The 25,056-nt window shown below is 41.2% G+C and overlaps 1 protein-coding gene across 5 annotated transcripts in view; it reads left to right on the top strand.

The window, feature by feature from the left end:
* Nucleotides 1-25,056, top strand: part of BMPR1B (bone morphogenetic protein receptor type 1B) — a 256,987-nt gene that overhangs the window by 218,916 nt on the left and 13,015 nt on the right. For all 5 annotated transcript variants that reach the window (XM_063336739.1, XM_063336742.1, XM_063336741.1 and 2 more), the window contains 5 exons: nt 6,651-6,810; nt 16,191-16,293; nt 17,277-17,379; nt 23,863-23,959; nt 24,768-24,906. In XM_063336739.1, coding sequence (XP_063192809.1) covers nt 6,668-6,810; nt 16,191-16,293; nt 17,277-17,379; nt 23,863-23,959; nt 24,768-24,906 — 585 coding nt within the window. In that variant the 5' untranslated portion in view covers nt 6,651-6,667. The remainder of the gene's footprint in view (nt 1-6,650; nt 6,811-16,190; nt 16,294-17,276; nt 17,380-23,862; nt 23,960-24,767; nt 24,907-25,056) is intronic.

Here is a 25,056-nt window from a genome sequence, read left to right as displayed (position 1 = left end):
AGAGGTCTGATCTAGCTGCACCTGCGTCTCCTCTGGTGTTTTTCAAGTGATGCTCTGTTATGACTCAAATGCCTTCTGAGGATGAATTCAGAAGAGTCGGTCATTCTCAGGTCAGACCTTGGATCTCACCTTAGTATTCCTGAAATATTTGCATCTCACTGTTCCAGTTTTATTACCTGTTATCCTCATACAAGCGTAAAACTAGTGCTTTTACACAAATATTTGCAGAATGTTTGTTCATTTTGAATTGTACAAGAGCACACAATTAAGAAAAGAATAGTGGTAGCTCCAATGCATGCTACCTCTAAATTTGCTGTGTAAAATGTGGCTCTTGAAAAGAGATTACAAATAAAGAAATTAAGTTTATATCTTAATGAGAATTACGTGAAATACCTTTTCCCTCATCTTTGCAAATGATTTATAGATGGAACCAAAGGATTGTAGAAGGTAAACTTAAGTGACAGATTTGACAGAGCGGGGGAAATTCTTTGTTAATGGGGAATTACAGTGGGTGGGGGTAGACTTACTAAATCCAAGCCGGCAGGCTAAAACACCTTGCATGTACTTTCCTTTGGAAATTATAAAGAAGTCATTCTTTTGTGCTTTTTTTCTATTCTGTTGATATGGTATCTCATGCTATGAAAAATGTGCCAACCAATTCTTATTTTCTTCCAAATGAAAAATATGTCGAAGATTAGCTGTAGATAGCAGAAATGAGTGGAAACCAGGAAAAAGTAACACTCAATCAAACTGTGATGTAATGGTGGACAGCAAATTACACGTGCATTTTCCATGGTCTATGACACCAAAGAAGCCTTTGCTTTTTTAAGTTGCAAGTAGTATGGTATGAGTATTAATTTGAAGGGTCTTGTCTTAATGGCTTTGTCGCAGCTTGTTACATTCCATGCTGAACTTAACTAATTTAGCTAATAACGTCATGTGTGATTAAGATGGCTTAAACAGACTTTGTGGGAGAAGGGTGCTTATCCTTTTCAAACCAAATGCAAAAGCAATTTCTGAAAAATAAATACATTACTTAAAGTAGTGCTGTATACATGTAGCTATATTGGCACTCTGGCAATTCTATGAATATGGAGAGAAACAGTTTTTAAGAAAACTATCTTGACAGATTATTTAAAAAAACCCATCAGATTGTAACCCTTATTTATTTGCATCATGAGCAGAAGCAAAACCACCCCGAATTTTGAAATATACAGATGACAAGGAGCTAAGTGTAGTTTCTACATACTTCGGTGTGCAGGAAATCCATCATAAGTGGGAAATGAAGCAAATCATACATGATAAGCCCAACAACACCACAATTTTTTTAGTATGCCAATTTATTACAGTGGATGTATATCAGGGTACAGCTATTTTCAAACACCATTTGATACCAACCTCATTTGGGGCTCGCTAGTTCCATACAGTCACGCACTGAAAAGAAAAGCATGTTGTTTTCATTTTTCTGGTGTTTTTATGCCAGATTTTGTTTACTGTGGTTTTGGATCAAAAATGTGTGGGTCCTGGCATCTGACCTTTCCTGAAGTTTTATGGTAGCCTTGAATATCCAGCAAAGGGAAACTGCATGATCCATTTTTCCTTCTCTGTTATATGACTGTCACCAATAAAACGTGTGTTACTGTTACCTCTTGACTATTTTACACAGTAGATCAGGCTGAGTTAAGAGGTGTAATTTATTTCAACTTCTTTAACTGCACTGTGTTTTCATTGCTGACTATTTGCCAAAAAATATCCCATGGAAATTCTTTTATCTGATGACTGTAAAGTACAGTGAGTTAACAGTTAGTTATTTCCCTTTCTCTTAAAACAATCATGTCGATGGTATAACCCTGGCCTGGTTGTAAGTCATCAGGCTGTGTTTTATGATGTAGCAGAGGAAAGTCTAGCAGGATGCTGTATGATAGTTTCACATTTTAATAAAAATATGATTTGAGGAAAAGCACACAAACTGTATAGGCTGGTGCAGGGTACAGAGGAAGCAACTTCGTGGTTTAAAATTTCCATCCAACAGTCTTATCAAGTTAACGGATTTTCTTGCTACCTTCTCATCCAAAGTAGATTTTGAGGTTTGGGTGGGGTTTTCTTAATTATTGTTCAGATACTTTTGTGTGAATGTACTTCATTTCCAGTCCAAAGCAGCAGTTGAAAGGGCTGCCTTGGACTGACGTGCAGGGCTTCCTAGGTGTTCCGTCTCTGAAAAAGTAAACATCGCTCCCTGTCAGTGGGTGCTGTTGATAGCCAAATATAGTTTTTACTGGCCTGGGAAAATGTGAATGGATGGTACTGTATTAGTTTGAGGCTTCAAATACCCTGTGTAGAAAGAAGAGTGAGCACAGCATTCTGTCATTTTTTTCTGAATAGATGTGTTTGTGGCCCTTAGCGTCTGTTTTCGTAAGGAGCAAGTCTGACTTTTACTCCTGACAAACCCATGCAAGATCATGAAAGATCTGCTTTTTCACTGCATAGACAGCACGTAAATCACACGTCTGTGGCACAGAAATCAGTCTGTTGAGACAACTATTGCTAATTATTCATCCTCTGGGAACAGGAGGGCTTAAGATTTGGACTACAGAATACAGAGTAACAGAATACAGAGCTTTTCGCCTCCTACATTACCGGACTTGTTGAATCAGAGCAGTGCCCAAAAGTCATTACCGTCTGATGGCTGTGGGCCGGTGCGAAATGAGCTATTGGGCTTTATCCAGATTCTAGTGGAGAAATTCCTGTCCAAATCGCATAACTATGGCTACAGTTGGCAGGGTACTTACTGGCAGCCACAGCGGAGCGCTTGAGGACTAAATGTACGTTAAGAGATGGGCTGTCTAGATCAAACGCTTTTTGCACCTATATGAGTCAATGCAAAGCTTAAATAGGTCATTTTCCTTTTGTGTGCAAGGTACCATCGTCTAGAGCTAAACAGCACTATTTAAAACTGAGACATAACTCATCCTAATGGTTACTTCACTGTGATTGTGGAGTAGGGATCTGTGATCACTTCTCTATCATTTAAAAAATGATAGCAAAACAAACTGAAAATAAGTTAAAGCATTTGCCACATGAGAAGGGAGAAGTTAGTATTTAGATGCAAAGGCTTAGTGCTCATAGACTACTATGAAATCTAGGAGGGATGGGAAGAAAATGGAAGAATATATCTAAGAAGGTTTATTTCTTGGCATAGAGGTTAGTAGGGGTTTAGACTAGAGACATTAGTCATTCCCATGGTCATCCAGGATAATTCTTTCATTTTACAGCACATTATAAGTTCCTCATTCTCCTTCTCCTGGCTTCAGGATCTTTATACATGTGACTTTCTGTAAAGACTGCCTTGGGGTATGATAAAGGAGCTCAGGTGAAGCAATGCATGTAGAGGCACACTAACACATTTGGAAAAGAAATAACAGCAGCATGCTTCTGAGCACACAAACCCCTTTCTCAGGTAGGCATTCATAACAGAGGCCATCACATCACAATTTTGAGTGGTCCTAGTCTTACAGAGGAAAATATTTCTCCAAATACTCCAATAGTACTCCAAATAGCCGTAAAAGCCCTGGTGGTGGCCTGCCTGTCCTTGTGGTGGAAGGTGCTTTGTACATGCTGGTGGATTTTAGTGGAAACAGAGAGATAAGCTGAGAAAATAAAATAAATTTGATGAAGGTATACTAGTCTGGTGGTGACCTTTAGGCTCTGAACTGTTTAGATTAATTCCCGGATGCTGTCAGCAAGTTTCTCAGCAGACTACAATAACCGTATTTCTGATACCACTGTTTTTCTGCAGTTGTCCCAAGCTGTGCTTGGTTCGTCAGGGATGGGAAGCTGGCCATAAGCAGACTGCAACAGAATAGGTTACAGCAGAGAAGCAGCCAAATTTAAATAGCCTGAAATCCCTTGCTTTCTTGGACATAGCTCCTTAGGAGAGCTTTCAAAACCCCAACGGCTTCTAATCCCTAAACAGAGGCCAGGGCTGCATGACCAACACGTGCTTGTTACAGCACAGCAGCAAATGCAAGAGAGTAGGCTGTTCACCATCCCAAACTGTGCATTTCACACCTGAAACTGGTAAGAACTTGTTGTCAAACACTGAAAAGCTCTTGTGGGTTTCTTCCTATGTGTTACATTTCAGGGGAGGGACTGCTGAAAATCTTTCTGTTCCGAAGTCAGACAAAGGTGTTCATCTGTATCTGACAAAGGTGTATTATGACAAAGGTGTATAGTCGTAGAAGCTGTGTAGTCGTCTAATTTTAACATCTTCAGGCACTCTCAAATGTGTAATTACACCTTTCCTTTTTTTTTAATGCTACACGTAAAATGCTTTTGGTTTTCCACGCTTTGCTGAGGGAAGATCCCTGCTGAAACTGTAGACAGCTTGTAGAAAGAGCTATGGAAATGATACACAGAGCAAACTATTTCACTCAGTTCCCTCATGAGCTAGAAGTTCACTTTGTTGCCTCATGAGCTTCAAGTCAGAAAATGCTTGACAGGAGTATTAGTAGTTGAATATTCCCCATTCAGTGGTAACTAAGACAAAGATTGCTGATTGAAAGAGAATTTACTTAATCTCTAATCCTGTGACACAGTGAGCAAACATCTGTTGATACTAATTTGTGATACGCAGGCTGCATTTCAAAGTATCATAATTATATTTGAGAAATATACAACAGTGCATTTTTTTCTTAATTTAAGCACCTACAGCATCTTAAGGTACAGCTATGAGTACACAGACACACAGTGCATCTTGAGAACTAACCCATTTAGTTCTCATTTTGCCAAGTGTTTGTAAAAACAGTATGGGACTTTGACATCCAGATGACGTCTGGACATCATGACATCCAGTCATGAATCCAATTAACACCTTGACGCTGAGCACAAGGGTTACAAGCCCATAGTTTGTATGTCTTTTGTAACTAGTTTTCTGGTTTGACTTTCAGACCCAGTCGGTTTCAGTGGGATATGTAGGTACTGCGCAAAGATCAAGCCAGATAAGCTTTGTATTTCATAGTGCTATAGCCCGATATGATGAATGATTGCATTTCATGTGTATCACCTTAATATTATTAATATGTCCTTTATGCAAGGAATATGCAAGGAGTGGAAGGGCTTAAAAAAACCCCTTTATTAAAGAAGTTATCACTTCTCTAAATGAGCTGTTCTTGTGTGTAAAGCCCCAATTTTCTGAGAGATAATGAGTTTCAGCATTTTCCCCAGTTTTCTGGGGACAAGCTTGCATGTCTCTTGTTTCACTGAAGAAAACCAGAGCCTATGGGCCAGCTGTTGCGGTTGCCTGTCCATTTGCAGGGCTTTCCTAGCAGAGTTGGCACAGGAGAGGAGAGGTGTACAGCTGGGAGGCATGATGTGCACACATGTGCTGGGGGCACTGGCTGGTCCCTGGCACCCAGGAGCACAGACTGGACTTCATTAGTCCTCCTAAGGGTGTGGGCAATTTGAACAACCCTGCTCTTCCTCCAGCCTTTCAGTGCTTCAGGACCTTTCAGCCTGTTCTTGCCTTGGTTGTTGCTTGCCATCCGAGCCCTGAAGTGTTGCTACTTGTTCCCATCACCTCTGCCCACTCCATCTCTCCGTAGGGAGCTGAAAAAGATACAGTTTTCTGTCAGCTCGACAATATATCAGCCCTGATGATGGAGGTTTGGGGAAAATTTTAATTAGAGTTGAAGCAGCAGTTCAGGACCCAATCAAAATAATAATAATAATGCCAATTGTTTCTGAAGACTTAACAGTAAATCAAGAATTTCAAGCCTGCTCTTCAACTTCTCTGTTGGAGACAGCTGTTTGTAAATGACCCTTTAGTCAGATTTCTTACATGGAAGCAAAAGGAAAGTGGGAAACTGCCAATTGAAGCTTTTCATGCTGATCTCTTTTTTTGTCTTTGAGGCTTAAAATATTCACAAGCACTGAAAGCTGATATTTATGACTAAAGCTGGGGGTGGGGTGGGGTTGTTGCTTAAACAGCTCCTAGCCCATCAGCAGCATCTCTAGCTGTACTTCATCAGCTCCATGGAGATTCATTGCTCTGATATTTTTAGAAGTAATCACCTCCATGTATTTCAGCATTGTTCATTCTAAAACACATTCTTGCCTTTTATTTTGTTTATAGAATTTTTTTATAGAAATGAACTATTTTTCTTTGTTTTCCAAGTAGTGCTTATGCAATTCAGTGTCAGAGTGTTGAACTTGAAAGAACATCACTTTCTGTTAAATCTTTGTTAAATTGTATGCCCATGTTCTGCTCTGCCTGGAGTACCATAAATCCCACTCATTTTATGGGGTTCAGTGGATGTAAATGTGTGCCAAGTATAGAGACAAAGAAAGCACAAAGGTGTAACCAAGGATTTGACCTGCGTAATACAATAGGATAAAACCTGTACTCTGCAATCTGAAAAGCTCAACATAACTCTTTGGCAGCAGCAGAACTTGAACATCAGCACCTTTGATCTAATGCCATTGAGGCCCAATAAGCCTCAAACATGGTGACAGTTCCTGGGACTTCGGCAGAAAACCACTCAGCTCAAATAACTTGCTCAAAATTTTGATGGGTAGAAATACTTTGAAGCCTTCATTCCAAGTCTTGCAATCCAGCCTAGAACTGTTTCTTTCCCCCCCCTTTATATTTACAGCCAATTTTCTAGACAACATGCCCTTGCGAAGTTCTGGCAAGTTGAGCATGGAGACCAGAAGAGAAGATGGTGAGAGCACAGCACCTGCCCCGCCGCAGAAGAAGCTGTCCTGTCAGTGCCACCACCACTGTCCTGAGGATTCAGTCAACAGCACTTGCAGGTTTGTGGGATATGTATTTGCTGGTAAAACATGGGAAATCCTGTTTGTGGTAGCTCAGCAGTCCCAAGTTGGGCATTGCCATTTTCATTTAAGCAGTAATATGTAAATTAGTTGTTTATACATTGTGTCTAAAAATTAGAGGTAATTTTTACTTACATTTCAGCTACGTATTTATATTTTTATGTTAGGGTGTTTACATCTTTAGAGTTTTAGGTAATATTTATATTAATTCATTGCATATTAAATATTCTGAAGGTAGGAGTTTGTTTTTAAAGGTGCATGCAGTTAATGAGAGGAGACTTAGTAGAGATATATTGAAGTGTCAGTAAATGCTTGTAAATTTATAATCACTATGATGGAACACCGTTTATAAGATCCCTGCTCTTGGTGTGTGCCTTTGCAATAGCTGAGCTATCTTTTGTAGGTCCTTAAGGCTCTGGGTTTTATCTTGCTTCCATGCTAAAAGAAAAGCGATCTTTTTCTTGAGGTGAAGCGTTGAGGGTTTTTTTTTTTTTTTATACTGGTTATAGTTTTCTGTTTGGTTTTGAGTACTGTAAACGGCTCATTTGGGTTGGATTCTACTTTCTCAGATCCTACTGTCTCCCTGGGGGAGAGGCATGTCCAGCTGTGCACAGTCCCCTTGAAGGCTCAGCCTTGGTCTGTGTTTCACTGATACTGCCTGAAGCAGCACAGGTGACTGAGGGTACCTGTGGCGGGACCCAGCTGCTCTTCCCCCACCCAAGAGCAGCTCTTGCTGCACACATCCTGTTGCTGCTGAATGAGGGCAGTGGTCAAACACCTGTGTCTAGGCTTGAGGTGCATGTACAGTTTGCTTTAGTGGCAGCAAAGGAGGGAATTTAAACTTTTCTGCTTACTTAGAGCAGGTAAGATACTGGAGATATTCACCTTCAGCTATAGCCTAGTGCAGTTGTGGGAATGTGAGGAGCATCGAAGCAGGGCACAGATGTGAGCCCAGCTGGACCTGCCGGCTGGGTATGCAGTGCTGTTTGAGGTGAGATAGTCTAACACCATGTCAGCTCTTCAAGACGGCACGTAAAAAAGATAGAAGGGGAAAAGCCTAAGGTTGCTGAAGATATTGATTGCTATGTTGGATTTTTATGAGTGTTGTTCCGTAGCCTGACTTAATTCTGCTCAGCCTGCATTTTCACACTGAAGAGTATCAAAGTTTTGATGACAGCTGTAAATACCATTTCCCCTTTCTATCCTCTTCCTTCAAACTCACGCTCTAGCCAGGAGTTAGAGCTAACTGCTCTCACGTGGCAGCCAGTTTAAAAAGCTGTAATAACCCAGTCTGATATCAATTTGCAGATCCCCTGCAGCGTGAATTGGCTGTTTCCTGTTCCTGCCCAGCAAGAGCCACTGCTTTCACACGTGCTGTCTCACACACGCAGTAACAGGGAAGTTGCAGATGACTTTTAAATCCAAGAATTAGGAAGCACAAAGGGATCCATGTTAAGGAACCCATTGAACGAGGTTTATACCCCAGCTGGGTAGGCCTGCTGTTGCACATTGCTTCGTAGGCAGCATTGACATTCAGTATTTTTCATGTTACCAGGAACTATGAGTAAATGTCATATTAAAATTGATTTATGCATTTTCTCTCACTGCAATACTTTAAAAGAAACTCTCTTCAGAGTCCCCCTTACAGTGTCAAATGCCAGACTCGTTTTTAGCTGTTAATGCCCAAGGACAGGCAGTTAAGTAGTAATAAAATACAAAATTATACCCCCTTTTGTCTTCATAATATTTGCACATTTCAGGCTTGGCCGTTCTACTTGAATTACAATTATTTTTTCTAATTTAGACATCAAAATAATAACTGAAACTGAAATTTACCCATCAAATATTGATCACTCTTCTGTCCAGGAAAATGGAAAGAGTCAAAAGGCTTGTATTTTATCCAGAGCTACTCCTCTTTCCCATCCTGTGCTGTCTGTCACCTGAGCACTATCCACCTTGCCACTTGCCCTGGGATAAGAGAAAAATTGCTGAAAAGTTTGTAGTAATATAAACCAAAAAATGTAAGTTAACTTAAATGAAATGCCCTGCCTTCATGGCTTGTCAACAATAATCCTTTCAGGACGGTGATCATTGCTGTGGCTCCCCTTACCTCGGTGCAAGAGCTGCAGTGAGGTATGAAGGACACAACACCCCTTGTTTTCCTTACATCTGCTTAACTGTTAGTCTGTAATCTCTTGATGCTTAAATTCCCTGTTACATAGCTGGAATTATGGATTAAAAGTGAAATGGGACATTACGGTGAGAAGAGGGCCCTAGATCTGATGTTGGGAGAGTAGTTATTAGATCCCTGGTTATCTGGCTGGGTTGAGACCAGGTTTCAAAAGATTTGACAGAGACCAATCAGGTTAGTAAGGATTATTAGTTTCCCCTGTGTTTTGGGATCATCCTACTAGTCAGGCAGTAACTTTCTCATTTCATCCTAGCCCGAACGACTGTTGGCACAATTTTAGAGCACTCGGGAATTCTCATTGGACCTGGCTATAACGGAAATTTTCCCATATCGAAGTTCAAGCAGTATCGATCACGCTGTGTTTGTCTGAAGAATAAATGAACTGTTCCAGATTAAAAGTTATTGCATTAATTATCTTCTTTCCACAGATGCAACCACTAAAAGCCTTTTACATTTTATATTGAAAAAATAAAATCTCTCAGCAGCTCTATTAGTCTGTTAAGCTTTGGGCTGTGCTTGGACCTGCAGAGCTTGTATCTGCCAGCCCTGCAGGGACGAGTCTATATGTGCTGGGGCACCCAAGGGCCTAGCGAAGCCCTGACACCTGGGAAATTCACTGAGCACATCCATAGCCAGGGCTTGGGCTCTGGAGAGCATCAGGCATTGTCCCCATCATGGCTCTCTCCAAAGCAGGTGAGCCTTTTGTGTGCCCAGGAGCAAGGATGGCTCTGAAAGTTCAGTGGGAAAGCATTTCCAGCTGTGTTGAAATTAAAACTCTCAGAATAAAATAGCTAGTCCTATTGCAGTCACCATTAAAAATTTCTCATAAAAAGCAGTCTGCCATCCCACCTGAAGATTTTGGTCTGCTACCACAGGTATTTATCTTTTAAAGTGTAGATCCTGCCTGTAGTACCAGTAGTCTGAGTGTTTATATAAAAATGAGGACATCTGGTGGCCATTTAAAATCATCTTCATAATTGTATTTTTAGAAATTTAAAAGTCAATATTCTTTAACCACATCTGTATCAAATCCTCTAACAGCCTGCTGTGTTCCTATACAGAATTTCCCTTTCTTTATACTTCCGCAGCTTAAGTCCAATAATACTTTAGGGAGCTAAGGATAATACCGCAGCTTAAAATGCAGATTGCTTTCTGTATCAACAGAAAAGCAGTAGCTCTAGTTTGAGTGTGCTTTAAAAAATGGGGCAATCCACAAGCACAGCAAGTTTTGGAAAACCCATTACTGGGTCATCTCATCAAGAGAAGGTTAGGGTCAGGGAGCAGTGAAAGGGAGGGCCAAACAAGGAGCTGAAGGTGATGCTAGGGCCAGCTGTGTCCTCACCCACCAGGACCCCATTTCCCCAGGGGTACTGAACACAAGAGGCAGAGACAACTCCCTCGATGGCCCTTCACATGGCTAGTAGTGATCTGGATCCAGGCGGGAGATGGGGCTGAAGACAGACACTCCTGTACTGCCACTCAGGGTTTGATGCTCAGACCTGAGCTCAAATGGAGCCCTTGGGCAGGGGCTGTATAGTGGGGGGCGAAATCCCAGGTGGGGCCACTCCAGGCAATTGAAGCTCATTAGTGCACTCAGGGCCCTGGCAAATAAGATCTTTGCAGAAAGTTCACAATCTTCTTCTTGTAAAGGGTGTGTTAACCTGTAGCGTGTTTATTCTTCTTTCTGAACATCTGTGCAATTCATAAAAGGCTTTCAGAAAAGAAGCTCAGAGCTGCTTTGAACACAACCAGGGCCTTGTTTTACTGTTCCATTTCAAATTTTGTGTGTACAAAGTGAATGCATGGGCAGTTGTGTCTAATCATAATTAATTGCATATTTTAAAAAGTAGCGTTAGATTTAATTGGCTTTGACTATAATGGGATTGCAGTAAAGGCAGAGACTGATTAGGTGCCTTGTTGTACTCCATTTCCCATTCACAAATAAATGCTGACAGTTTTAAAGATCGGGCTGATAGAGTTTAATTTCTTATGTGTTGCCTACTGGTCTTGATTGTGTTTTTGCCCAACGGTGTCTTGAGGTAGCTTTAGTTCTCTAAAGCAATAAAATAATTAAGTTGCTTTTTCAGCATTACCAGAGGTGATAATTCACTTGAGTGATGTTATTTTCATTCTCCTGTTCTCCAGATGGTAGGATTGAATTTTCTTTGTAATTTGGTATGTATGAAGAAGACTTCAACAGTGGGCCAAAGCACTGAATTCAGGCAACTTTTCTTCTAAGCAACTTCAATTTTTGGGGTAAAGTTGAACATTTTCTGATAAAGGAGCTATGGTGAGATCTTACAGGTTAGCCTTTCAAATTTTTTAATGTTTTTTAATGTAATCCTATATACAGGGCTGTACCGGAAGCAGTTAAGTCCCTTTTGATGATTAAAACAAAAAAGACAAAGGTCAACAGAGACAAATTCTTGAAAGCTCCAGTCTTTCTTTGCTCCCTCTGCCAGGGCCATATGCCTCATATGTAGCTCAGCAGGTGACTTTGCCTCAAGTGTTTAAACTGAAATGCAAAGTCCCCCTACCACGCTTTTCAGCTGTGCCCCAGAAATTCTTTGTTCTTCATTTTGTTGAGGCCTTGCCCATTAAGTATTTAATATAATGGTTAAGCTAAATAGTAAAGCAAGTCCAGTCTCCCTGTATTTAGACCTATTGCATTACTCTCAGATAGTTTTTTAGTGTGGGGGAGTACTTTGGTGTTACTGTGCAGAAAGTACTGGAATACCGAAGACTTCCCTTGCATACTGAATTTACTTATACCAAAAAAATTCCAAACCAGCAAATATCCATGTTAAGTCTGTCCTAGCATTAAAGAAGAAGCTACGTCATACAAATTCAACTGCAGTGTAATCTTAAAGTCAAGTAAAAGAAAACATTTGGTTTGTGTTTAAATTTTGGAGACAAAAGAAAGGAATAAAAGAAAAAGGGAAAAGGAAAAAAGGAAGATGAGTAGCTTTATTTTGACTATTTTCTTCTTGATAGTTCTCACCTCTACTGAGATGGGTTTTGCACATAAGTGCTAGAGAGTCCTGGTGAAAATGCAGAGGTATGCATGCTTGGTGCTGTTGCCATACCCCAAGCTGTGCTACCAGGTCTATAGACCTGTCAAATCTCATATACTCAGCATGAAGCCTGGACAGTTGCTAGGGCTCTCCCTCACAGATTGGCATAATGGCTTGTTTTTTGCGTTGTGACTCCATGTGTCAGGGAGAACTGTTTGATCTGTGATTTAGTAGAACGATGCAAGACACATTTGGTGACCCAGGTCATGTCTCAGTCCTGGGAGAATAGTATGGGCAGTATAGAGAAATAGTATAGAGAAAATATTGATTGATGGACCTATATATGATATATGAAAAGATGCTCTGGTAGGATGCGTTGGGTACCCTCTCTGTGTGTAGGGTAGTCGCTGAGCACCCAGAGAGCCAGAAGGTACCATACATAGTAGAGTGTCCATGGTAGGACCAGCATCTTGGAGACTAGCGTGGCTGGAAACTGTGGCCCAGTGTGAGCCAGCTTCTTGGCTTTGTCACACTTGTATGTCTCTCCTTGCCTGCAGAGTAGCTGTGTAAACATCTCAAGGTGCAGCTGGCTCAAAAACTATGTAATGCTCTTTTCACTTGGTTTCATGTTACATCCTTGATGCACAGCCGCTAACTATATTTTTTTTTTCTGAAAAATTAGCCTGTGTTGAACACATTTGTGGTGATTCTTTGTTTTTTGGATGGTGTCCAAAGAGAGTGCTTTGCCAAATTTGGCCTTAATCATCTTCCTTAAGAGAAGGATGTGACAAAATACGTGAATTAGATGCAAATTGGGAGTCAGCCAATTTTTGAATTAGATTATTTCAGCCAGTCTTTACAGAAGAATATGAACTTCCCAGTTTCTGTGTGTAGTATAGTCTAACATTGTTTTATCATTTTTAGAAACAGTGCAGAAACTTGTCATGTTGCTTTGGATGGAAATGAAAAGATGCTGTAGCTCTTTCTGATATCAAAACCAGGAGTATAAAGAGGAGGGATGAACAAAAATAATAATACTCGTATGGACTCAATTGCAAATAAAATTAAAGATAAGGAATCTTTTCATCAAGTTATTTAACCCATCTGTTTGTGGTAGACACTGAATGAGGGAAAGACGTTGCTTTTCCAAGTTATATATTGCCATCCCTGACTGCGTCACATACACAGAGAGCAGGACAGGAAATCTTCAGCAGCCAAGTTTTGGTAGCTGAAGTATCGCATCTTCTGTGAGAAGTGGCTGTTGGCCAGTGAGGACATCTGTGTGAGCAGCTGCAAAGCTGTTGGCCTCCGTTCCTTTCTTCTGACATTTAGTAAAGGTCTCAGTTAAGATCACCTCTTTCTTTCTGGTAATCTGTAATTGTAGCAGCACGTTCTATGTCAATGTCTGTCAGTGTTTCCGATATTAACTCCCTCTATTTTCCTGGCATTTGACTTGGCTGTAAAAATTCACTCTTGGCAAATACGTGACGTACCAAATCTGTGCTGATTAGTGATCACATCCAAAATGTATTTAGTCTCTGTCCTGCACCATACTCCAATAAGATGGTGCTTTAATGGAGGAGGTTAGTGGATGTGTACCCGGATGTATTCTGTAACACTGGGTTGAGTTTCTTCTTTACACACCATTCACAGAATCAAATTACATAGAATTCAAATTACAGAGTTTAAGAAAATAGTAATTCTATACCGCAAATTTTTTGCTAGGAAGTGAAGGGTAGTTTTTTTGTATTGCTTTGCTTGCGTCAGTGATGTACATATGTTTCTATTTGTGTAGTCACCAAAATAAACATAAAATTGGAGATGATGGAGACTTATCTGACTTGTTTCTGACTTGTTATAATAGTAAGAACAGTTTCATGTCTATCACAGGCAGGTATGAGGTAGGGTAATCAATAAAACAGCAGGGGTATGCCCTGCCCTTTACTTGCAGCATGTGGTCCATCTGACATCCTCTGAACCAGAAGAGGTTGGGGGTGGGAGGGGGGAAGCAGGTGAGGGATACTTCTTTCTTTTCAGAAGAGTTACTTCTACCTCTCGCCCAAACACCTGAGAAATTTTTAATAAGATAATGAGTTCTTACACTGCATCAAAACTTCCTGGTTTATTTTTTTCTTACAGGTAGAAAGAAGCGGTACCAAAGTTTATTCTGCTAGCATTGCTATTTTTAATTTTCTCGCACTTTTCCTTCGTTACTCTAATGTTGTCTGTAAAGAACGTGATTTATCCTTATTATTGGAGCTTTATAACTTTTCAGTTTTGCTCTATCCAATCTAATTTTGTTTGTCTTTTTAAATTTGGAATAAAATTTTTAGAGGGACTAAAGTGCTTGAGGAGCCTGAATTTAATTTTCAGAAATGAGCTAAGAATCAGAGTCCCATGGCAAGTCAGATAAAAAAGGAATAAAACTGCTGGCTTTCCTGCTTCTTTTTTCCCTTTTACAAACAATTTGACTTTTCCTTCCTCTGCTTTCCTTTGGTGAACTGAGTGTTTTGGTTTTTGCTGGGGACTCTTAGCTATGGAGTTCATTTTTGTGTTTCACTTGATTGCAATTTATTGTTTTGTTGCTCTGTCCCCTGGGTTAAACTTACTCATTACTTTGAATCAAAGGCACCATGCAAACAAATAAAATCTAATCTAATATAATATTCTACTCTAATGGATTCCTTACAGTCTCTCTTCTTGGCAATCCTATTGTTCCTATCTTTTAAGCTTAAGCAATGAAATCAAGGTGGTTGTTGCCCAGAAGGGTTGCTGTCTCCTTTGCCTTCCTCGTATGCACAATGTCAAAGAAGGGTAGAAGTCATCGCTCGCTTCTCTGAGAAAGTCATTTGTAACGTGCAACTGGTTACTTTTCAAATCCAGAAGTCAATAACCCGTGATAGATTATTATTTGAAGTAATAAGCTTACTGTGGCTAGACCCTGCACCACTAATATAAAAATATGCCACAGCGAATGTTTGACATGATCCTATCCAGCATCTCTCTGTCCTGTAGCTAATACTTACAAATTGTGTTTATCTCTTATACGTGTAACTGTGCCTCTCGTTTCCTACATCTTCATTGCTTTTGCTGTTGTTGCTTGGTTAGACTCTCCTTTCATTCAAATAAGGAGCAAATCATCTGAAATTTTGCTGTGTTTAAATTTTCTAATCCTTTTTTCTTTTTATTTCCTTGTTTTAACTAAGTTTGCTGCTTCTCTTCTGAAAAATACTCATTGCACATAACAACCAGTGTTATTTTCCTGGGGAAATAACAGAATATATTATTTTTATGTGACTTAAATGTCTTATATTAAGAGTTTTTTCTTTATTTTTGGATCCTCTTCCTGCAAATCAGTCAATTTGTGTTTCTTACATTATGTATCTCCCTCAGAGGGTTGAGAAATTATTGTACAGCAGTCTCGGGAAAATGCAGCCACTCTTTTCGTGCCCTTCTCCCCCTCTTTCCATAGGATTCAGGCATTTGACCTTCATCAAGGAAGGACATTTATCAACAGCACCATCTAGCCATCTGTTAGTATACTTGTCCTCCCTGGTGCACGTTCTTGTAAACGGAAGCATTATGGATCACTTTAGGCTTATAACCCAAGTAAACAGTTATGAAGGGTGTTGATGATAACTCAAGGACTCATACACGAGAGTGTTGCGGTTTGTAATACGGTTAAAACAGGAATCACAAATCACTCTTAATAATATTTTGCATTTAGTATCTCAAAAATGTTTCTTTCTTCAGATGTCCATCGTGATGCAAATATCCATGCCTTGTTCCCACGCACAAGGCAGACCTGCTCTTGCGTTGATGCTTGCATTTTTATAGGTCTCCAAAGGCTTAGCACACTAGTGACCATAGGCAGAGAACTGAGATGTTTCTTAGTGGGATTTATAGCCGTGAAATGTTGGAAAGGTAAGTGTGTCAACTCCAAGGCACAGCGTGCAAGTGCTGGTCCTCAGCACTGTCGGCTGTTGGATTGCATTGCGAGAGGTTGCCTTGGGTACCTGAGTCTTTCAGCCTGCCTTGGTACGTAGACTTGTTAATGTCAGATTTGCCTTGCAAGGGCCGAAGTTTAAGACTATATTCAGCAGCACATTTTTCACTTCAAAGCCTTTTCCTGATTCATTCTTTCCAATCCACAGCACTGATGGCTACTGCTTCACCATAATAGAAGAAGATGAGTCCGGCGGACATTTAGTCACCAAGGGATGTCTTGGATTAGAGGGCTCAGACTTCCAGTGTCGGGTAAGAAAGCATTTGCTGCCAGGGTGTTGCTTGGCTTTTTGATAGCTTTCAGCTGCAGTGCAGTCAACAGACATTACTATGTCCATGTTTTTCACTTCTGTTCATTTGGCAGATAGTTTCTCTGCATTGATTGCTGAGGGGAGTGCATTTATATCCCAGAATGGTGATATTATAGCTGCTCCTAACAGTAACTTTAGTAAGTTTTGGTTTTGGCACTGCTGTTACTAGTAACACTACCGCTCAGAGGAAGTTTGAATTTAGGGAAGTGCAGTCTAATTCCTGAAGTCCCCATGGTAGCTAAAGTTAGGATGTTATCTGGTGGACCACAGCAACCTTTATATCTTACATACATTTGCACTTTGGTTTGGGATTTCTGGTGCCAGAAATTCCCTTAAAGTACAGTGATCACCTGATGGAGAGCAGCTCTTACTGCAGGAATGGAAGGGAGACAGGCAATGGAGCAAGATGGCTCTAAAGTGGTTGCCTTTCCTAACATTAACCTTAAATGATGTTACATGAGTACAGGAACAGTCTAACCATCAAGGTCCATGGAAGGTATTTTACCCAGCTTCCCATGAGAGCAGAAGCAGCAGCTAAATTAGTCTACACAGGGATTCCTGTGTTATTCCAGCTAAACTGTTTCGAACGCTTATGTTAACTTATTTTTGTAATATAAGTCTCACTGATGGACGTATGTGACTTCCACAGTTCTGTCTTGCACCATTAGAGTCAATCAGTCCCTTCTGCAGCACTAGGGCACCAATAGAGATACATTAGTCGTGAATTAATCTCTTAATTATCTAGATGAAATGTTGCTGGATACGCTCGGTGGCAGAAATCCTTACTCCACACATCCTAGAAATTTGTAACAGACTGCAGTGCAGCCCAGCTAATAAGCACATCTTTCTCTCAAGTGCCAGAATGGTGGTGTATATTTACAACACAGATAATTACTTTGCTTTCTATCAAATTATGTGTTGCAGGACACTCCTATTCCACACCAAAGAAGATCTATTGAATGTTGCACAGGCCAAGATTACTGTAACAAACACCTTCATCCTACACTGCCACCACTGAAAAATCGAGGTAAGGGGAAGTAAATCCAGTCTCAAACTGATCTTTTTCTGCTCTTGCGCTTTGTGCCTTAGGAAGCAACAAAGGCAAAACCAGAGCACCTCCCTCAAACTGCAAGTGATTGGAGAGATAAACTGCATTAAACAGTATCGATGAATTACGATAGGTTATGTGGGGAGCGGTGCCTTGACCTGTGGTTGCTGATGCTTGCTATTATTCCTATTGCAGACATGCAGTAAGCACCAGATGCATTAGAGTCGCGTGGTATTGTCCTAGCACAGACCTGCTGGCTATCAGTGATCATCCCAAAGACTTAGGTTAGTCGTGGCAGAGGATGCCTCTTGCTGGGTATGTTTTTAGGCTGATAATAAAATTGAATCCTCTTTCTAGTCCCTACAACATGCATTACTGTTGTTCATTACTCCACACACATCTGGGACCAGGTCTACAGTGGTCAGTCAGTCAGTTCAAGTTGACTGAAGTCCATTAAGCTTTTCTTATTTAAAAGACCTGATAAACCAGCACTAGGACAGTAACTTGTCACTAAAGCGGATTTTCTACTTGAAAAACGTAGCTGAAGATAGAATGTAGAGTAAGAACTCATGCACTGATTTTATTTTTTTAATTGCTACTTGAGAACAAATGGACGTGTATTAACTTAGTGGATTCTGGGGCAAGGTTTTAGCTTTTTTGTTTGCTTAAACATCACCTTCTGAAAGTTGATAAAACTATTTTGGCTGGACGTTGCAGAACATTTTATAGAAATGTATTCCTAAGTAAGTGTAAATTCATCCATGATAAACTCTTGCCATTGGCAGCAATGGCCAAGATTTGTGGTGGTCAGCGTGGAGTTTAGCCTGCAGGAGTCAGTTCAAGGTTGCAGGAGAATTTCTCATCATGGTGTTTGAGTTGAAAATCCAGATCAGTGTGCAGATGCATCCTTAATTATGCAAACAGCAGATACTTACACAAATGCGTGCTCAGAGAAAGCGTTCACTCATGTAAGCTGCTCCCTTCACGCCTATGAAATTCCGCACAGATGGGCTGCAGAATCAGGCCTACGGAGAGTAGTATGTAAATATTTCACTGTTTACTAGCAAGCCACTAAGTCAGCGAAACCTCGTAAAATCTGACTACCAGCATAAGAGTTACGTACTACTTTGTTGCTTTTTTCATTTTAAAAAGTTCTTTGGACTGAGAGAGAAGCTCCAAAAGGAAGTCAATATTTGTTCACACTTACTTAGTATATCAATAAATATCATTTCAGTTTGGAAAACACTGCTGTGATTTCTTCTTGATGGTGACTGAGTTTATTCTACATTAAAACTACTTAAAAATACTGAACCAATGCCTAACACTAGACATCTGCCTTATTAAGGTTTTAGTTATTTGGCAATAATATCTGCTGCTTATGCAGAAAGCAATAAAACAAGCTTCTGGGTAGTGGCAGACGTTGTTTGGATCGATGTTGGTTTTGCTCTGTGTGTATATAGGGTAAATAAAGCATCACTTGGGCACCATGGTGGCAGACCCATTAAATATCAGAGAGAATATTTGTTGAAAGAAAAATTTCATAGAGTTGGAACAGGATTCTAGCTGCTCTGTGTTGCAAAGTTGTCTATTTTAGCATGACAAACAAAAGGTGATGTATTCACTCAACATATTCTGAAGACCTGTTTGAAATAAGCTCTCACACTATCGGTATCCTGATACTATATTGTGGAAATACATTTCAGGAGCTGCTTCATTAAACGTGGCTGGACAAGGCTGAAGTCAGCACCTTTATTAAAGGCTTAAGTAAATATGTCATTTTTGGTGCCAGTCCGGTTGTAATTTGTCGTTGCTGTATCCTAGTATGAAAGCTCAGAGAAAAGCCATAGTTTGAACTGTAGATCCTCACTGCAACCAGGTACAAATACTCTGTACAAATGCACGCTACTGCCAGTGCCCAGTACTATGGCTGTGGTCATAGCTCCTATTGGAAACATTTAGATCAGGCTGTGATTGACTGAGTAGTGTTAGAATTGTATATCAAATTTAACATAAGCTGTAAGTACAAAGAAAGAGAAGATGAACTTAAAAACAAGCGTCTAGGAACAACCTTCTGACCTCCAGGATTCCATGAAAAATATGTATGTTCCTCAGCATTTAAAAAACAAACAGAAATTTGGCTTCTGATGAACTTCTGTCTGAGGTCGTATCTCATGGGAAACAGAGTCTAGGGAGAGCGTCCAGCTGCAGGTCAGAGGTTGTTGAACTGCAAATTAACCTATGCACCAAGGTAACATCTACAAAGGCAACAGACTTGTATTCTCAAAGTGCTTTTCCAGACCTGGTATGTGCTGGAAAATGGGTTTTAGCCACCTCCACCCCCCCATCCCCCAAAATGAAAGGAGGACCACAGTCACGAAAGTGGTAGCTAAAAGAATTAACACTAGGCGTAGCAAGACTTGTTAAGCAAGGTGGAAGAAACAATGGCTAAGCCTAAGTTTTGAGCTCATCTTAGTACAGAACTAGCAGGATAAAATAGCCCAGAGAAACCATGAAGTCCTCATCCCATCTGTACATCTGTCTTATTAAAGAAATGAGAGTCATAATTGGGTCTGATACAACACCTCTGCTTTAAACAATAAAAGATATTCCTGGAAATCCCAGCGAAAGCGCAGGCTAAGACCAGTCGAAAGGAGAAATATGTCTTTACTGATTTAGAGCCTATATAAGCAGAAGTGGTGGTGCCACCGTGTCTGGCTCCCTGCCTGTAGAGCTAGTGATGAATGGGTAAGGGAATGATTGGAGGAATGATGGGGTTTGATGTGTGCACACAGTCTCCACGCCTCAGATTTCACTGCAGTTTTTACTCGGATAACCGTAACATTGTGAACTGGAGGGAACTGGGGAGGGAGGAGAACCTCCTCTCCCTTTGATATGCTGACTTCTCCCTTGAACCTGCTGGGTGGCATTTTCAATGCACTCCTAAGCGCGGTCCCGCAGATGGCAGAATGAGGGGAACGAGTGGTGGAGCAGGGGGAAGTCACGGGAAAATAACCGAGAGGCAGCTTGGTATCACCAAAGACCCTCCTTTTGTTGCCATCTCTCCCTTTCGGTGCTGCTCACCACTGACACCAGCATGCTCCACTGTTTGCATACAATGTAAAACAGTTAATGTGCTGTTTGCCAGTCTTCGCTATTATCAGCCAGCCAAGGTATGAGAAGAAGCTTCCCAAACCTGCATGTGTTTGTTCTGTGCTCCCCGTGCTGCGCTCCTGGTAATCGCTCACTGCTGCCTCTGTGGAAGCTACTGCTTATTCTCATAACCCCGCTGCTTGGCACGTTGCAGTTGCCAAGTAACATAACACTAAAAAGCACAGTGCTGGACTTCTTAAATGACAGAGTATCTCCATCACGCAAACTGGCACCGACTGGTACCCACCACAGTTTCCACCACGGAGCCCACAAGCCAGTGATTAAGCGGACTCACAGCTAAGCTGCTCCATCCCTCCACCTGGCCAAGGAGGTGCCGAAAATGGTGCAGGGAAAGGGAGGTTTGTCCTGCTGCTCTGTGGGGAACAGCACACAGCAAGGGCTGTGGAGGAGAGAAGGGTTGGTCTCCAGCAGCACCAACAGAACAGTTCAGCAGAACAGACATTGCTGGTATCAGAATGGGATAATGCTTTTAATCTTGTGTTGTCCTCACGCCAGTGAGTTTATTAAGTCCTCAAGTGAGCAAGCAAATGAAATTCTGCCAAAATCCTTTGAAAATGCAGGAAGTATTTGAAAGGTGAGACAATAGCTCACTTACCGTCAGTATTGCCTCTAATCATACGTAGCCAAATACATATAAAGACATATGGAAGTTATTCTCCTCTCCTGAGAAAGCCAGTTGCACGCCCATGCTGTGTGTAGTGAGCCACTACTAAAGCTATGTGAGCTGACTATCAGCACGGGGGCCATCACCTGCTGCAGGAGCATAAGCATTGCTGCTGCTGCAGCTCTCGGAGTGCACTGGCTGTTCCTAGCATGGAGATCAGGACACGGTCCTTTATTTCTTGCATGCTCTCACAGAATCACAGAATGGTAGGGGTTGGAAGGGACCTCTGGAGGTCATGTAGTCCAACGCCCCTGCCAGAGCAGGGTCACCTAGAGCAGGTTGCACAGGAACGCGTCCAGGCGGGTTTTGAAAGTCTCCAGAGACGGAGACTCCACCACCTCTCTGGGCAGCCTGTTCCAGTGCTCTGCCACCCTCAAAGTAAAGAAGTTCCTCCTCACGTTGAAGTGGAACTTCCTATGCTCAAGTTTGTGCCCATTACCTCTAACTCTCCTTGCACTTACTTCACATAATTGCATTCAGGTACCAAAACATTTTTCAGTGTTGGGAGTATGAAGTTTGTTTCAGAGCTATACAGCACTTCCAAAATGCTTTCTGGCCTCTGGGAAAATCAAACTGCATTTATTTACTTTTCTGAATGGGAGAAGCCCATTAGAAACATTGAACACAGGGTTTGGATCATTTAAGACCTAAAAAAGATTGGACCTTGACTCGAGATTTAAGCATCTTTGTTGTCCTCTCCCAAATGCACATGCTTGGACACACACAGGCAGCATGGACAGTACGGGTGCTTTTCAGGTTCCTGTAGCACAGCACTTCACCAGACATCCGTGGCTTTAGTGTCTAGCATACACAAGTGTGAGCAAGATCTGACTTGCTCACTCTGCGTCTGACAGCAGCATTCATCACTGCTGAGCACAAAGACCCAGCTTCCAAGGTGGCTTATTCTGTGGGAAAGTGGGAAAACCCTTGCTGTGGACAGACACCCGCGTTTCTCCCAAGTATAAAATTGCACTGTCTGGCCTGCGTGCTCTGTTTATCTTCTCGGCTGATGGGCTGCGACATCTTAAACTGTTACAAACCACACGTTTTAGAGGGAAATGGCTGGCCGAGCCAGGCTGCTTACAAAGCGTGAACGAGAGCCCTTAGCCCTGCCGAGCCGCCGTCGCCTTTGCGAGAGGGGTCTGGATTCCCCAGTGGGCTCTCGATTTCAGCTCACAGCCTGCTTGGAGTGTCAGGCCAGGTAGAAATCTGCTGCGGCAGGGAGAATGATGGGCTCCGGTGTTTTCCTGATAGACATCTGTGTCAGTGTCCCCTTTCAAAGGCATCGGCCGTGTCTTGAATGTTTACATTGTTAATGCTCCCGGAGCAGGTAATGGCAGGTTAAAACATGACCAGTGTGATCAAAAGGTGCGTTGGTAGGTAATCTCTGTTTGTAGTGGAAAGGGGAAGGAAAAGAAATAGTTTGGGGGCAAAAACAGAAGGAGAAACTGGATCTTTAAAATAATAGACCCTGACAGTAAACCGAGAGTCCCTTAGGAATCTCCTTGTCTCATTACCCTTGTAAATCTGAAAGGTGATAGTGCCGTTCCAGGATGAGTCGATAAGGATAGATTTCTTGCATTTTACGATGTGTTGGGCATTAGCATGAAAGATGCAAGACAGCGTGGCTGGAAGAGCTTCAGAAAACATAGTCCTCATTTGTATTATACCAGATAGCAACTTTGGGAGGGTGATGTGTGTATCTACAAGCTGAAATACCATAAGTTTGAGAGTTTGGGGGGCAGGGGAGGTTAAAGAAAAATAGTGCTAGGTTTCGTTGTTTTTCAGCAGAGGAGCAGGCATGAAGGTCAGTCAGACTTGCTTGCCTGAGTTTAGAATGCAAATTTAGAGATATAGTGGTATACTTTAAAGGAGAATATGACTCTCCCATGCAAAAATTGACTGAAATGTTTTAATAGTTTTCACATAATGACAATTTCTACAAGTTATTTCACACATTAATTTTCAAAGTGCTTTACAGAATAGCTGCTGGAAAGATAGTTTTGCCCACCAGCATAGGAAGGACTTGCTGGTACGCAGGGCTGCTATAGAGCGAATGGAGGAGGAAATTCCTGTTCGGGTGTTTAAAACAGGATCCGAGAGACAAGATTATTCTGCAGTGATGGAAATACACTTTCAAGGCCTCTCGCGGCCTGCCTTCTTGGGGATTGGATGGTCCACTGTGTCTTCCCTCCTAGGATAAATGCAATTATTCATTTTTTAAATATTAACTACTCGATAGGGTGCTACTTAGTAAGAGTGATTTGAGATGAGAGGTGGTAATTTTTGCGTGTTCTGGCTGATCATGATCTGTCTGGTTAAGACACAGAACTACGGATCTTAATTGATTTTTCATTCAGGGGATTGCAAATCAAGATGATGTTTTGCCTGAGTGAGGACTGAAAAACCAAATAGGCTTTTGGAGGTGCCGGTTCTGCCCTGGTCAGTGAGGGTCAAAGAGGAAGTGCACAAAATGCCTGGGGAATCCAGGGGTATATTGCACAGGACTTCAGTAGAACAGAAATGATCTTGGGTTCTCTGCACTTTTTAAGATGTGTGTGTCTTTTGATACTGACTTTGTACCACCTCCCTTTCCAAATTTTCCACCTTCCTTGTTTGTACCCCAGACTTTGCAGAAGGAAACATTCACCATAAGGCCCTGCTGATCTCCGTGACTGTTTGCAGTATACTTCTGGTGCTTATCATCGTATTCTGCTACTTCAGGTAAATAAGGAATACTTTACCAGCTTGTTAATATTCCTCACAACATTTATCTTTTTATAGACACAGGAATTCAAAAAAATTGAAATGGGTCTTAGGAAAAGAAATGGGAAACTGTAATTTTATGATGAGGAAAAATGTGTATTTTATTCATGCTAGTCACAGGTATACCTGTGTGATGTATTTTATGTAGCATCTTTTGCCCAACATCCTAAAAAGCCATTCAGGTAGAAGCACAGATTATTCTTTAATAATAAGAGCCTATGAAAGCCACAGGACAAATTTCGTATAGGGTAAATAAACCTAAGGCTTCTAAATGTGTTTATGTGGTGAAGAACTATTCATAAAAAAGAGAGGGATACAGGAATGTAAGTAACTATGTCTAGAATGTTATCATAATCTACATACATTATGTTTAAATAATTTGTCACATTTTTTAAATAGTCCCAGATTCCATGACCTTACCTCCTCTGGCTCCTAAAAGATCCACTGCAGTCAGTAAAATAAAACTGGGTATTTACTTGGTCTGTGTTTAAAACCTATTTAAGTTTCTGAAAGAAAAACATTTGGTTGCTTTGCAAACTTACACCAGATTGCACGGCCTTTGAGTTTTATACTTAGAGTTTTGATGCCGAAAACAGCTGCTAAAAATAAAATAGAAAATTTTGGGCAGTGAGTCCAGCATATTCCTCAGGGAAGCAGAGGAAGCTGCGAGTCTATAATGAAGTAAATGTGAAGGACTATGTGCATTATTCATTGCACATGTGTTCATTGTCTTCAAAGTTAATTTTACTTTCATGTAAAATGGCAGATACAAACGCCAAGAGACGAGGCCTCGCTACAGCATCGGGCTGGAGCAGGATGAGACCTACATTCCACCTGGAGAGTCCCTGAAGGATTTGATCGAGCAGTCCCAGAGCTCAGGGAGCGGCTCCGGGCTCCCTCTCCTGGTAAGGAAGCAATATTATTTTAATGAGAGTTTAAAAGGCAAAAATGAGTAGAGGGAGAAGGCAAAATGAGGCACAAGAAATCATATGCCCTCAGTTGTTGGTTTAGGGTTTTTTTTCTCTCCCAGAGATGACAAGGATTTAAACTGGACA

Source organism: Chroicocephalus ridibundus, chromosome 5 (genome assembly GCF_963924245.1).
Source record: "Chroicocephalus ridibundus chromosome 5, bChrRid1.1, whole genome shotgun sequence".
Taxonomy (NCBI): domain Eukaryota; kingdom Metazoa; phylum Chordata; class Aves; order Charadriiformes; family Laridae; genus Chroicocephalus; species Chroicocephalus ridibundus.
This window is presented reverse-complemented; position numbering and strand designations above follow the sequence as displayed.